The sequence below is a fragment of the Ailuropoda melanoleuca genome, chromosome 7 (genome assembly GCF_002007445.2).
Source record: "Ailuropoda melanoleuca isolate Jingjing chromosome 7, ASM200744v2, whole genome shotgun sequence".
Classification (NCBI taxonomy): Eukaryota; Metazoa; Chordata; class Mammalia; order Carnivora; family Ursidae; genus Ailuropoda; species Ailuropoda melanoleuca.
Genome location: NC_048224.1, coordinates 60,270,435 through 60,283,814, shown reverse-complemented (window position 1 = coordinate 60,283,814; position 13,380 = coordinate 60,270,435). Strand labels below are relative to the sequence as shown.

Sequence of the window (13,380 nt, the reverse complement as noted above, 5' to 3'; positions counted from 1 at the left end):
CTCTATCTGTCTATGCCTCCCGCCCCCCAGCCCTGCTCCCACCTGGGGCTCTGCATGCCTATCCTGGGTGGTGACCAAGGCTGTCTTCTCCCCAGCGGATGTGGCCAGGTCTATGGGGGCAAAGGTGGTGATTGCCATTGACGTGGGCAGCCAGGACGAGACGGACCTCACCAACTATGGCGACGCACTGTCTGGGTGGTGGGTGCTGTGGAAGCGCTGGAACCCCTTGGCCACAAAAGTCAAGGTGGGGGCATAGCTCTGCACGGTGCCCAGGCAGCCAGGTGCTCCTCTGTGGCTCCTCTGTGGCTCCTCTGTGGCTTCTGACCCCAAGATGGGCATCGTGGTGCTGCCCAAATGCCTCCTGTGGGCAGAGGAGGGTTGTAGCACATCCCAGGCTCCAAGGCCAACGGGGCTGTGGTCATTTGCTCACGTCCTTGCCAGGGATCCTGCCTGGACCAGCTCTGGGGAAAGGGGACAGGCCCACTACCCACCAGGATCCACCTCCAGGATCCCTGGCTGGGCACCTGGCCTCCTCCCAGGCCTAGCAGAGATGTATCTTCCCTTGGGAGAGGGGTCTGTGAGGGCCAGGGTGCGAGACATGGGCAGCTGTGCCCAGACGGGGTCCATGGGGCCATGTGGGGCCCATAGAGCCTCGCTCAGATGCTGTGACGGCAGCAGGTGTTGAACATGGCGGAGATCCAGACACGCCTGGCCTACGTGTGCTGCGTCCGGCAGCTGGAGATGGTGAAGAACAGTGAGTACTGTGAGTACCTGCGTCCCCCCATCGACAGCTACGGCACTCTGGACTTCGGCAAGTTCAACGAGATTTGCGTGAGTGCGGCTGGGGTGTGGAAGGCCTGCCTGCCCTCACTTCTGAGCTCAGAAGTGGGGCCTCCTGACACCTGGTCCCAGGGTTCCTGGTGTGTTTGTGCAGGAAGTGGGGTACCAGCATGGGCGGACCGTGTTTGACATCTGGGGTCGGAGTGGTGTGTTGGAAAAGATGCTACAGGACCGACAGGGGACAAGCAAGATGAAGGCATGTGATGTGAGTGCCGGAGCTAGCGCCCCTCCTTCCCTTCCTGCCTCCGTGGACCTGAGAGGTGCAGGGCTCCCTGCGGCCTGCAGTACTTTGGCACAGCCCCTTAGCTGCTCAGGCCTCTGGCACTCCCCCAGGGGCCAGAAGACGAGGGCAGGGGTGTGGCCCTGTGGGAGCTATCTCTTGGCCTCTGCCCTGGCATCCCCTCTTTTTGCCCCACTTTGGCTCTCTGCTGCTCATGGTGGGAGAGGATGGGGGTCTGCTCAGGCCTCTGCTCATCTTTCACTCCCCTGCCCCATGTGCTCCAGGGGTCTGGGCACCGCAGCAGGCTAGGACCACAGAGGGTTGCAGAGAGTGAGGCTGGGGACCTGGCCAGGCAGCCAAGGGCTGTGGCCTGGGCGCCAAGGGAGCTGTGGCCTTGGCCATATGTCTGTTCCACCTCGGCCCTCCAGGTCCTCACCTGCCCCAACGCCTCCTTCACTGACCTTGCCGAGATTGTGTCACGCATTGAGCCCGCCAAGGTAGCCACGGTGGACGGTGAGTTGGACGTTCGGGACATGCACCCGCAGAGCTGAGGGTGCTGTTGGCAGCATCTGCTTCTAACCCTTGGCACGCCCAACAAGCCGCCCTGGCTGCCAGGCTCCTTCTAGCAGCCCTGGGGCCTGCTGACCCCCTAGCACGGCCCCTGCCCTCAGGAGGGGAACAACACAGCCCTCCCCTCTGCCCAGACGAGTCTGACTACCAGACCGAGTACGAGGAGGAGCTGCCAGATGGCCCCAAGGATGCCTATGCTGACTTCCAGAGTGCCCCGGCCCACGTGGGCTCGGACTCGGTGAGCTGCCCGCACCTGCCTGTGCCCCTGGGCTGAGTCAGCTCTGAGGGCTCCAAGCAGGCCAGCTGCTCCCTCCCTGCTGCCCTGCAGCACAGAGCCAGAGAAACCTGGCCCAGGGTCAGCCCTCCAGGCTCACCCCCACCGTGACGTTGTGCTGTTTGCTTCCAGGAGGACGAGTCCTCACTTCGGCACCGGAACCCCAGTCTGGCTTCCCAGAGCTGCCCCCGGACTCCTCCTACCCCTAGCACTTTGACCAAGATGGGTGGAGGTCTCCACTCAGAAGCACCCTAGAGAGCATCTGCTGTGGGCCTCCCTCAGAGACCCTGGTTCCTGGGGCTCTTCCCCAGCCCACTGGAAGACCGGCTGGGGCCTAGGGCGCCGTGCGCCACCGAGTCCAGCTTCTCCTGTGCTGGAGCCCGAGCTGCGCTGGGTGCCTCCCGGCCGCTCTGCACTAGCAGCTTCTGGTGGGGTGCTCAGTCCTGGCGCCCTCCGTGCACACAGCAGTCCCAGGGCTGTTCCCCGAGGCCTCTGAGAGAGGTTGGAGCCCCTGGTGCATCCGCTTGATTTGTCAATAAAGGTAGATCTGACTGTGTGTGGACATGTCCCTCGCCAAGGTTCCTATGGCAGAGAGCAACACGAGGGGCCTGACGGGAGCCGGGGAGCAGCTCCAGCCCTCATCACTGGTCCGCTGTTGGGTGGGGGCGGAGGGCGCATCCCTGAGTCCCGGGCGGCGGGGTGTGGCATCACCTGTCACCATGTGGGGATCCCAAGCACGCCTGTGCAACAACTGACCCCCCAGGGTCCGCCTGGCGCTGGGGAGCCCTCGAACCAAGAAGGAGCCCACTCCCCATCTCTCAGGCATCTTCCTCCGCAGTACACGAGCTGCTCTCCTCGCTGTCTCCGATCATTAAATAGCGCCAGGGAGCCCTTTTGATAAAAGGAGGGACAGCTCCGGCCCTGTGTCTTTGGGGTCCGCAGCCCCTGCAGGTCTCCAAGGGGCAGGGAGACCCCTGACCCGAGGGCCCAGGACTCTGCAGTCAAGTGACCGCCAGCCTCAGGCTCTCGGCGCCCCCCTCCCCCACGCCGGCACGGTGGGCGGAGCCACCGCCCCAATCCCCTCCGGACGAGGGCGCGGGGGCGCGCTCTGAGGCCGGGGGATGCGCCGCCGCCGCCGCGACCATGGGCGCCGCCGCCTCCCGGAGGAGGGCGCTGAGGAGCGAGGCCATGTCCTCGGTGGCGGCCAAAGTGCGGTGAGTGCGGCGGGCCGGCCGGGGCTCAGCGCCCGCCCCCGGGCGGTGTCTCCCCCACGCCCGGCCCCCTCCCCAGTGGCGGGGCATCTCGCTGCGTGTCCCTCCCCCACTTCCACCCCCACCTCGGCGCGGCTTCCCTCCTGGAGACAGCTGTGGGTGAGATGCCCGACCTCACGACCCCCGCATACACACACACACACATAGAGAGAGTGACGGGGGGGCGGGGGCTGGAGAGAGAGCAGACCCGGGCCCCGGCCACGTTGCACTGGGGCCCAAGGATCCCTGGAATTCAGACCTGCCAGGCCTGGGTTTTCTGGCGGTGGGATGGCACGGCCTGCCGTGAGTGACCGACCCTTCCCTTGCTAGTGCCTAAGGCCTGGGTGGGGGTGGGGACCCCAGGCTCCCTTTTGGGGAGAGTCCAGAGTGGCCTGGGTGCACTGATAGCGCACCCCGCTGTCCACCCTTCAGAGCAGCCCGAGCATTTGGCGAGTACCTGTCCCAGAGTCACCCTGAGAATCGGAACGGTGCAGGTAGGGGCATTCGAAGAGGTGCCAGAACAGGGTGGGTCCGCAGCCCCACCCCACCCCCACGACGTGGGAATGCTGTCCCCTGCCCCAGACCTGGCCCAGCTCGTGGGCTGTGAGCGGGCAGCAGGAGCTGCCCTGCTGGGCTGGCTTCCTCACGCCCCCTGCCCTCCCTGGCCCAGAGCCCCAGGAGGAGCTCAGAGTCACTCATCACCATGGCACCCACCCAGCCTGGGCCGTTGGCATGGCAACAGGCCTCCTGGCACCCCCAGGGTTGGCACCGCTGTCTCTGGGGGCCAGCTGGTGGGGGGGAGGGGAGAAGTTGGCACTGGGCACACGGGTGCAGTGGCAAGCTGGGAGGTGGCCTGTTTATTCCCGTCAACCCCCCACCATCAACCACAGGTAGTATAGCCTGTCACCCCCACGCACACACACCCAGGGCCTGGGGCCCAGGTAGGAGGAGGGTGGGAGCCTCTAAGAGGAGTGCGCAGCTCGCAAACACCTTTTCTCTCGATAGCAGGGGCTTAGGATTTGGTCCCTGGGTCTGGAGGGCAGCTCCAGTCCCCCCCACCCCACCCCCGCCCCGCACCCATCAGGGCCAGGCACTCGCTGGGTGTTCTCTGCCCTCACCGCACCAGGAGAATGGGAGGGCAGGGCCAGAGGGCTGCAGTTCACCTAGTGCCTCTCCCCCAGACCACCTGCTGGCTGATGCCTACTCTGGCCACGACGGATCCCCCGAGATGCAGCCAGCCCCCCAGAATAAGCGTCGCCTCTCCCTCGTCTCCAATGGCCGCTACGAGGGCAGCCTCTCAGAGGAGGCTGTCAGTGGGAAGCCAGCCGGTGAGGGCCCCCAGCCCCGTGTGTACACCATCTCCGGGGAGCCGGCCCTGCTGCCCAGCCCGGAGGCCGAGGCCATCGAGCTGGCTGTGGTGAAGGGGCGGCGGCAGCGGGAACGGCACCCCCACCACCACAGCCAGCCCCTGCGCGCCAGCCCGGGGGGCAGCCGTGAGGACGTCAGCAGGCCCTGCCAGAGCTGGGCAGGCAGCCGCCAGGGCTCCAAGGAGTGTCCCGGATGCGCCCAGCTGGCCCCTGGTCCCAGCCCTTCCCCTCGGGCTTTTGGGCTGGACCAGCCACCTCTGCCTGAGGCCACCAGCCGCCGCAAGAAGCTGGAGAGGATGTACAGTGTGGATCGTGTGTCTGGTGAGGGCAGGCTCGGGGGCAGGGCGCCGATGCTGGGGTTTGCTGGCAACAACCGCTGTGAGGCCTGGACAGGTCCAGGGTGTGCAGGTGCCCTGCAGCACCAAGTCAATCAAGGAGTGCTTCCTGGAGGAGTGGGATTAGGAGATTCTTGAGGATTGAGCACGCAGAAAACATGGCTTAATTAGAAGATCGGGCTGCCTTTGGGGAGTCCTGGGGAATAGTCCCTGCCCTGGGTCCCAACAAATGAAGTTCCCAGTAACCTCAGGAAACACGTAGCTGTCTGGGGTTTGGCCAGGTATTGGGCGCCTCCCCAGGATTGTTGTGCTGTGTGGGTGGCTGGTGAGCCCTGGAGGCTTACTGTGTCGAGAAGAGGCCTCTCTGGGACAACTGAGCTGCCCCATGCCTCCTGGCTTTGAGGTCACCTCCTGAAAAGCAGAGTTAAACTAGCTGAGCCCCCACATCATCCCAGGATGCCTCCTGGGCTTCCCAGTCCACAACCCGCCTGGGCATCAGGGTGCAGGCCGGGGGGTGTGGGCAGTTCACTCCATGACCTCGTGCTCCTGTGACGGACACAGCCAAGGGGTTGGGGAGAGGGTCAGGGTGAGAAAGTAGAGCCAGCTTTTATCCACTCCGTCTGGGAGCTGTAGGGGTCCTGAGAAGGGGCAGCCCTCCGCACGACAGTCTCCATGCTGGGGGAGGGCCTCCGCCTCACCCTCCTGGAATGGTCCAAGGGAGTGGAGTATACGGGCTACAGAGAAGGCCCCAGAGCCCCAGGAGAGGCTGCAGCCATTGTCCCTGCCCTGTTTCTCCTCTCCAAAGGGAAACAAAGTGAACCCTTTCTCTGGGCCCCCTGGACATAGGCTGTGTTTTCAAAAGGAATGCTTTTCCGCTGTAGGCAGCCCCAGGGAGAGCTGGGCAGAGACCGAGCGTCACGAAGCTGCTGAGCTGTCTTGACGCGAACCGCCGAGCAGACACGTTACCCTACAGCCCCATGCCAGCATCCGCCCACCTGGGAGAGGGTCGGGGGACCCTGCTGCTTTTCCTGCACTGGCTTTGGCAGAAGCATCCCCTTCCCTGGCAGGTGGAGGTCAAGGCTTTAGGAACCCCCAAGCCACCTGGCTGCTTGTTCTGTCTTGCAGATGACACCCCCATCCGTACCTGGTTCCCCAAGGAAAACCTTTTCAGCTTCCAGACAGCAACCACAACTATGCAAGCGTGAGTCGGGCAGCGGATACGTGCCCATGGCGTGGGGCCTGGGCCGGGGCTCTTCTTGGTGCTTAGGAACTGCTGCCAGAGCTCCTCCTGGCCGCTGGGCCGACCTGGGTGGCTGTTTCCAAGCAACCCCGAGCACCCGTGTCCCACCATGTCTGCCAGATGTGACATGGGTCTCAGGGAAGGCAGGGCTTGCTGCTGTCCTCCCCCAGCCTCCCATGGCCCCCCCACACCCCGTCCCTTCCCCACTGCCCTGCTGTCTGCTCTCCTAGCCCTCCCCTGTCCTTCGTGGTCCTCTGGGGACCTGGCCCAGGGCTGCAGCTGATGCGGTCGCCGGTGGGGGTGGTTCTCCTAGGCCACTGCCTCATCTCAGCTTCCTAGACAGCAGCCTCCTTGTATTTTGTATGCCCCTCGAGGGATCACACCCCAGGAGTCCCCTGCAGGGGCCTGCTCTTCTTTCTCTGAGACACATACCTGGGGGTCTGGACATGGAGTTCCTTTCAGGGAGGCACCCTTTGCTGCAGTGTCCCCCACACTGAAGATGCTCCCTCCCCTTATGCTACTGTGGGGAGCCCACCACTGCCCTCAGGCTGGCTGGAGGCTGCCACCTTTGCTGCCAGGCCCAGACCCAGCAGAAACAGGCCTCTGTGCCAGCCTGACCATGTCACAGCACCTGATAGCATGGGCCAGTGACCTCCTCGTCCACTGCTTCCCACAGCATAGCTAGGGCCCTGCTAGTGCCTGGAGTATAAGTGAAGGACCCCCAGAGTCAATGACAAGGACATTAACAGGGAACTTGAGGGGCTGCGGGGGTCATGGCTCACTATGTCTTCTTTCTCACGCTGCCCCTTCCCGCCGCACCGCCAGCATCTCGTAAGTACCCTGTGGGACCTTGAGCCTAAGAGCACAGTGGTTGTCCCTGGGGGACCCTCGCACCCCAAATAGGTTTGGGCAGGCCAGGGACCTGGGCCTTGACTGTGAGGGAGTGCTGCGTCCCAGCAAGCACCAAGGCCACAGCAGGGCCTGCCAGGAGCCGGGCGGAGGACAGCGTGAGACAGGCCAGGACCCTTCTGCCTGGCCCGGTGCCCTGGATGCCCCTCCAGGGCCTGTGCTCACGACTCTGTCCCCACGTCTCGGTCCCTCCTACCTGCGGCCAAGGGCAGTGCTGACTCGTGGTGGTTTCCCAGGGTGTTCAGGGGCTACGCGGAGAGGAAGCGCCGGAAACGGGAGAATGATTCCGCGTCTGTAATCCAGAGGTAGGGCCTGCCAGCCACTCGCCACCAGGGTCCGTCTCTTGTCTGTGCTGGTCTGGCCTGGGCCCAGTGGGCCCTGGCAGACCTGATGGGGGAAGGGCGGTGGCGACCACTGGCCTGGCCCTGCTCTGGGGACGCAGCAGGCAGGAGAGGTCATGTAAACTGGGCCCCTTAGACCTGTGTTTTGGGGGTACGTTGACCGTGGAAGCACCCAGCTAGCCCACCCATGTCTCTCCCTGACCCTTGAACCCCAGAGCTGTGGGGTCAGCAACAAAGCTTATCCTCCCCAAGCCCCACCTCAGAGATGTGGCCAGAAACCTTGTCCATCTTGGACCCTGGACCTTGGTAGGGCACACATTTGGGGGTAAAGAGACCTGTCTCTGAGCTGGCCCAGGGACATAAGAGCAGGGGTGGGAGTGCCTGCAGGCCCCAAACCTGGGGTTGGTGCAGACAGTTGTGCTGCCCTGACCACTGAGAACAGGAAGCAGGAGCCCTTGACCACTTGCAGAGGGAGGCTGGTGGGGTTCAGACTGTGCCTGGGCCCAGAGAGGGAATGGAGGGGTGAGCAGTGGAGGTGGGTGCCTGAGGCAGGGGAGTCACCAAGGGAGTGGTCCTGCGATCGGGAAACAGCAAGAGAAGGCTTGATCATTGTGCCTTTGTCCTGGCAGCAAAGGGGACCCCAGGAAAGGTGTCAGCATGAGAGGGACTGGGTGGGATTTGCTTCTGAGTGGGCGAGTGGGAGACCGTGGGGGCGCAAGGCATTTCTTTCCTACAGAAGCGAAGGCAATGTCATGTCCGGCTGTGGGGCAGTAGTGCCGAGCCGGGAGCGTGGGGGACCGGTCCGCCGCCCGCCCACTCTGGCGATCCTCACCAGCCCCCCATGTTTCTTCCCCAGGAACTTCCGCAAACACCTGCGCATGGTCGGCAGCCGGAGGGTGAAGGCCCAGAGTAAGACCCAGGGCAGTAGGGTGGGCAGGTGGGCGGCGCTGCTCTTGGCCGGCTGGGGCTTTGCGGGTTGCTCGCTGCGCCGGAAAGACCCGTTCCCAAACCCCTCCCTCGCCCCACCGGGAAAACCTGGGCTCGGGGCCCCATCCCTAGCCCAATCCCGACGGAACCCCCACCTCAGGCTCCACCCTGGGCTCCAGGCCCCCCCCAACCNCCCCCCCCCCCGCACGGGCCGGCCTCTGGCCCCAGATCCAGACCGCAGATCCCGGCTCTTACTCCGCGGCTCCCGCTGGCCCAGCCCTGATGCGCCTGATCGGGTGCCCAGTCCCTGCCCCAGCACGCCAGACTCGGCCCACGGCCCCCCGGACTCCGGCCGACCTCCCAGCCACGGGGGCGCGTACCCTAACTCTGGCTTTCCCAGGTGGCGGCCCGGAGCCAGCCCCGCCGGGTCTCCACGGCCCAGAGCCCGCTCAGGCTCAGCCTCTCCCGCCCCGCTCCCGGCCGCTGACGCCGCTTGCTCTGCTCTCACTGCAGCGTTCGCGGAGCGGCGCGAGCGGAGCTTCAGCCGGTCCTGGAGCGACCCCACCCCCATGAAAGCCGACACTTCCCACGACTCCCGAGACAGTAGGTGCCCGGCAAAGGCCGGCCCACCTGCCCCAAGAGGTTCCCCTAGGCCCCCCCGCTCCGCAGGGCGGGACTCCTGCCCGGGCAGCTAGGCTTCTGCGCTTCCGCTCTCTGAGCCTCCGTTTACCCATCCGTGAGGTGGGGGCGCCTGGCACCTCCTACCTCGTGGGCAGCCGGCTGTGCGCTGCAGCAGATCCCGGAGGCCTGAGGGGCCGGGGGCTGCCCTGCGCTGCTCCAGGCTCCCCGGCGTTGTGCGGGGTCCACAGTGCCGGTGGCCTCCGTTGGTCTCTGTCACCCACCCCGGGTTTCTCGCTGGCCTGGAGGACCCTCCGGGAGTCTTTATCGTGGGTTCTGTCTGCCGCTGGTGTCTGCGGGTTACAGCTGGGCCTGGAGGTGCTGCCAGGGGTGACCCAGCCTGCCCCTCAGGTAGTGACCTGCAGAGCTCGCACTGCACCCTGGGTGAGGCCTTCGAGGATCTGGACTGGGAGACGGAGAAGGGCCTGGAGGCAGTGGCCTGTGACACCGTGGGCTTTGTGCCCCCCAAGGTCATGGTGAGGTTGGGTGTCTTTATGCTACACGTGCCCTCGGTTGGTGGGGGGGAGGGGGACTTTTTCCTCCAGGAGCCCAGCTGGCTCTACCTGAAAATGATGCAGCCATCACAGGCTGCCCAGCAGTGGGGGGCAACCTCATGGGGCCTCCCACTGCGCACTGGCTCCGAGGCGGCCAGACCCTGAGCAGCTCCCCGTGCTGTCTGCAGCTCATCTCCTCCAAGGTGCCCAAAGCTGAGTACATCCCGACCATCATCCGCAGGGACGACCCTTCCATCATCCCCATCCTCTACGTGAGTGCCTCTCCCCCAGCCCCAGGTGTTGGGTGGGGCTGCGCCTGAGAAGGGCTCTGACCAGAGCGTGGCCTGTGTCTGTTTCAGGACCACGAGCACGCAACTTTTGAGGACATTCTGGGTATGTGCCCTCCGACCCCACTGTCTTCTGATCCAGGGTGTGGGGGTTTACCTACAGGCCGTGGCGGGGTTGGGGGCACTGGGGTCAGTGCTCACACTCCTCCCTCCCTAGAGGAAATAGAGAAAAAGCTGAATATCTACCACAAGGGGGCCAAGATCTGGAAGATGCTGATTTTCTGCCAGGTAGGGTTCAGCCCCTTCCTGCTGGGGGTGGAGTGGGGGCATCGATGGGGAATGTGCAGCCTGTGTGCACATGTGAATGAGCACGTGTCTGTGGGGTGGGGCAGTGCATGCATGCTGTCTGTGTGTGCCCCACGTGGCCAACTAGAGTCTCCGACAGGGCGGCCCAGGACACCTCTACCTGCTCAAGAACAAGGTGGCCACCTTTGCCAAAGTGGAGAAGGAAGAGGACATGATCCAGTGAGTGGGCAGGGCTGCCCGGGGAGGCTGGGGAAGGAGAGTTGGGCAGTGTCCATCTGCACGCCCCATCCCCACAGCCCCTCCGCATGACGCTCCTGTCTCTGGAGCCAGGTCCGGGGCCCCGGCCTGCCCCTCCTCACACGTGCGGGCCTGGGCTCTTCCCCACCAGCTTCTGGAAGCGCTTGAGTCGTCTGATGAGCAAAGTGAACCCAGAGCCGAACGTCATCCACGTCATGGGCTGCTACATCCTGGGGAACCCCAATGGGGAGAAGGTACAGGAACCCCCAAACCCCACCCCAGGCTTTTGGAGACCCCAGACCCACTAAAAGAGTTGACGACCTCTCATTTCTCCTTCTGTTCTCCTTCTGTTCTCCTTCAGCCCCCCAGAAGCCCCCTGTCCTTGAGCCCGGTCAATGGTGGGGGGTTCCTGCTCCCCCGAACACCGTTCGCCCACCCCCTCCCTTCCCCTACCCTGAACTCACGGCCCTGCCCTGCCCTTTCAGCTGTTCCAGAACCTCAGGACCCTCATGACCCCTTACAGGGTCACCTTTGAGTCCCCGCTGGAGCTGTCGGCCCAAGGTGAGCTTGCCGGGCTGGTTCCCAGCCTGAGGGGTGGGGTCCAGGGAGTAAGGCCCCAGCCCTGGCCTTTCTTCTTGTGCTCCAGGGAAGCAGATGATTGAGACCTACTTTGACTTCCGGCTGTACCGCCTGTGGAAAAGCCGCCAGCACTCGAAGCTGCTGGACTTTGAGGATGTTCTCTGAGGGCCAGGGCCACCACCCGGCTGCTTCCTTGGACCAGTGGCTGGGGCTGGGCCACTTGTGTGCGGCCCAGGACCGCGTGGGTCCCAGTCTTCTTAGCCGCTTCAGGGCACCCTCAGATGTCGCTCAGGTTCTCTCCTGGGGGTCTGGTCCTCACCGCACCACAGGCCACTGAGGTCATAGCCCCTGCGGCCCGGGACGAGCCTCGCCCCGTGTGGCCAGGGGTTGCTCGGCAGCCAGGCGCTGATGGGGCCTAGGCCCCGCCCAGAGGCTGCAGCACTGGGGTAGCTCCTCTCTGCGGGTTCATAGAAATAAGTGCAATTTTCACACCCCGGAAACAATTCGAAGGGAAGCAGCATTACTAGTTGAATAGTTAAGTGCTATGTTACCCGTTAACGGTGTAGACACCCCAGCCCAGTGTGTGTTCAGGACCTTCTCTGCCCCCAGCCCCCCAGCCCTGCCGTATTTGATCACCAGCACCAGGGCGGCCCGTCTGTGAGGCAGTGTTGCCCGGCTGTCCGGCCTGGCTCCAGCCCCGGCCGAGTCCCTGATGGTCTGCGCTTGTACCCTCTTGCCACCCCTGCTTACTCTGACCTCAGCCGCACCGGCCCAGCAGGGGTGCCCAGGGCAGCAGTGGAGGGGGCACGCCTTCCCTTCTCAGAGGAGGCTCTGGGTTGAGCTGGGCCCTGCCTGCTCCCCGTCCTCCAACGCCCACCGGGCCCCCTGACGCCGTGGTGCAGTTCAGCTTTTGCCACTTGGTCTGGAGCCCACTCCCAGTGCAAAGGGTTCAGCAGGGGCAGGCCGGGGCTGGGCCCCGGGGGTGGGAGCCCTGCCGCACACGGCAGTGGGTGCCTGGACCCCGCAGCAGTGCTGAGCAACGGTGGACTCTGGGCGTGTGGCTTTGTTGGGGCCCAGTGGGGCCGGCTCTTGTATATAGCTGGGGCTCGGGGGCAGGCCCCCCTTTGCAGAGCCTGGGTGTGAGGACACCTGGCTATGCCCTCAGCTAAGGGAGGGGCAGGGGCATGTGCTGGGCTCTGAATGATGTACGATATCCCTTAGAGTGACCATTAAACCTGACCCTCCGCTGCGGCCACCGCCTGGCTGTCCTCTCTCAGCACCGTCACTACCTCCCTGGGCCCAGAAACTTCTGGGCCTCCTGGTCCAAGGTTGCCCCCTGTCCACCTCTACCTGGACGGAGAGGACTGGGGGGGCCTCTAGACCTCCTGCCAAGGGCACTCTCCATGAGAGGGTGTGGCAGCAGTGGGGATGGAGAAAAGCGGGTTCTTGAGACAGCTGCAGGGGACCAGAGGGGCGTGCTCCCGGAAAAGTGTCGAGGAGGGTGGGAGGTTAAACCCACTGCTGACTCCGCCCATACTCCCAGGCACCAAGCAGAGGGCCACCCACCCCTCAGGCCGCTCTCCACATCTGGTCAGCAGGATGGCTGCTGCAGGATGCCAGGAAGTGACCACCCTGTTGGCCACCCTGTTCCAGAAGCTGGCCACCCTGTTCCAGACGTGTCCAGTGCCGCTACTCCCTCCATGGCAAAGCTGCTGCTGGGCATAGCTAGGCCTGGCTACCTGGGTGGCTCCTGGTCTCTAGTGGTCCAGGGATGGAGCAACAGGTCCGGCTGTGCACGTGCAAGGTCACCGCGGACTGGGCAGGACTGGGGGCCACCAGCGGACAACATGGGTAGAGTCTAGGAGCCTTGAGGCCTCGGGTGCTGGGAACCTGGCAGCAAGCAGCCCTTTATGTGGGTGGGCATGCCAGGTCCAGGGGCACACAGCCCTCCAGCCTCCAGATGCTTCCAGGGCGTCCTGCACAGGGCTGGGGCAGGCGGCAAAAGTGCCGTATGGATGGGAATTATAAGCTTGTGGGTACACAGATCAGATGCCCGTCCGCATGCTCTCACATACGAAGTCATGTCACAGAGTTTTTAGCACTCTCGGTGCCTGAGCCACGACGCAGCTCCCCTGCTCCGCGCACCTGCAGTGTGCGTGGTGCTGCCAGGGTTTCTGCCTGTGGGCTGCTGTCTTACACGTGCAGGCCATGAGCGAGCTCTCCCCAGGATGACCAGCCGACCGGCACGCCATGCGCTTAGAAGGCACACTTGCTGTGTTGTCTGCAACCCTGGAAACTGTCACATGCTCCTTCCCCTCGCCTGGCTTCTAGTGGGCCCTGGAGCTGCAGGTCTGAGGCTGCTTCAGCAGGGCTGTCCGCCCCACATGGTCCTTAGGGACACCTGTGCTGGACAAGGGCTGGGTGGTCTGCCAGCGGGAGGCCCCAGGTTCATAACCACCGAGAAGCCTGTGGAGGAACAGATGTCAAGTGTGGGAGGACCACCACCCAGGAACAAGCCCAGTACCA

The 13,380-nt window shown here is 64.4% G+C and overlaps 2 protein-coding genes across 13 annotated transcripts in view; both read left to right on the top strand.

The window, feature by feature from the left end:
- PNPLA7 (patatin like phospholipase domain containing 7) overlaps window positions 1–2,458 on the top strand; it is a 69,269-nt gene extending 66,811 nt beyond the window's left edge. Inside the window, 7 exon segments of the mRNA XM_034664901.1 lie at window positions 96–244; window positions 679–831; window positions 935–1,045; window positions 1,489–1,573; window positions 1,765–1,868; window positions 2,037–2,073; window positions 2,076–2,458. Of these exon segments, the coding sequence (XP_034520792.1) occupies window positions 96–244; window positions 679–831; window positions 935–1,045; window positions 1,489–1,573; window positions 1,765–1,868; window positions 2,037–2,073; window positions 2,076–2,113 (677 nt within the window). The 3' untranslated portion in view covers window positions 2,114–2,458.
- A 534-nt stretch (window positions 2,459–2,992) lies between these two features.
- NSMF (NMDA receptor synaptonuclear signaling and neuronal migration factor) lies at window positions 2,993–12,104 on the top strand. 12 transcript variants are annotated; one of them, XM_034664904.1, is made up of 16 exons: window positions 2,993–3,118; window positions 3,587–3,648; window positions 4,336–4,842; window positions 5,982–6,057; window positions 6,922–6,927; window positions 7,242–7,310; window positions 8,203–8,255; window positions 8,787–8,876; window positions 9,303–9,427; window positions 9,634–9,717; window positions 9,805–9,838; window positions 9,950–10,020; window positions 10,178–10,257; window positions 10,427–10,529; window positions 10,761–10,836; window positions 10,922–12,104. In XM_034664904.1, the coding sequence occupies exons 1-16, from the start codon at window positions 3,048–3,050 to the stop codon at window positions 11,017–11,019; spliced, it is 1,605 nt and encodes a 534-aa protein (XP_034520795.1). In that variant the 5' UTR covers window positions 2,993–3,047; the 3' UTR covers window positions 11,020–12,104. The 12 variants fall into 12 exon arrangements, with proteins under 12 accessions (XP_034520795.1, XP_034520793.1, XP_034520798.1 ...); XM_034664902.1 differs by having other exon boundaries at window positions 7,218–7,310; XM_034664907.1 differs by having other exon boundaries at window positions 7,218–7,310; window positions 10,369–10,529.
- Window positions 12,105–13,380: the final 1,276 nt, after the last annotated feature.

Excerpts from the sequence above, each read along its gene's own strand:
- NSMF (XM_034664902.1), top strand. The coding sequence starts at position 3,048 with ATGGGCGCCGCCGCCTCCCGGAGGAGGGCGCTGAGGAGCGAGGCCATG. Across the intron at positions 9,428-9,633 it reads TTGTGCCCCCCAAGGTCATG|CTCATCTCCTCCAAGGTGCC; the intron begins GTGAGGTTGGGT and ends TGCTGTCTGCAG. Across the intron at positions 9,839-9,949 it reads AACTTTTGAGGACATTCTGG|AGGAAATAGAGAAAAAGCTG; the intron begins GTATGTGCCCTC and ends CTCCCTCCCTAG.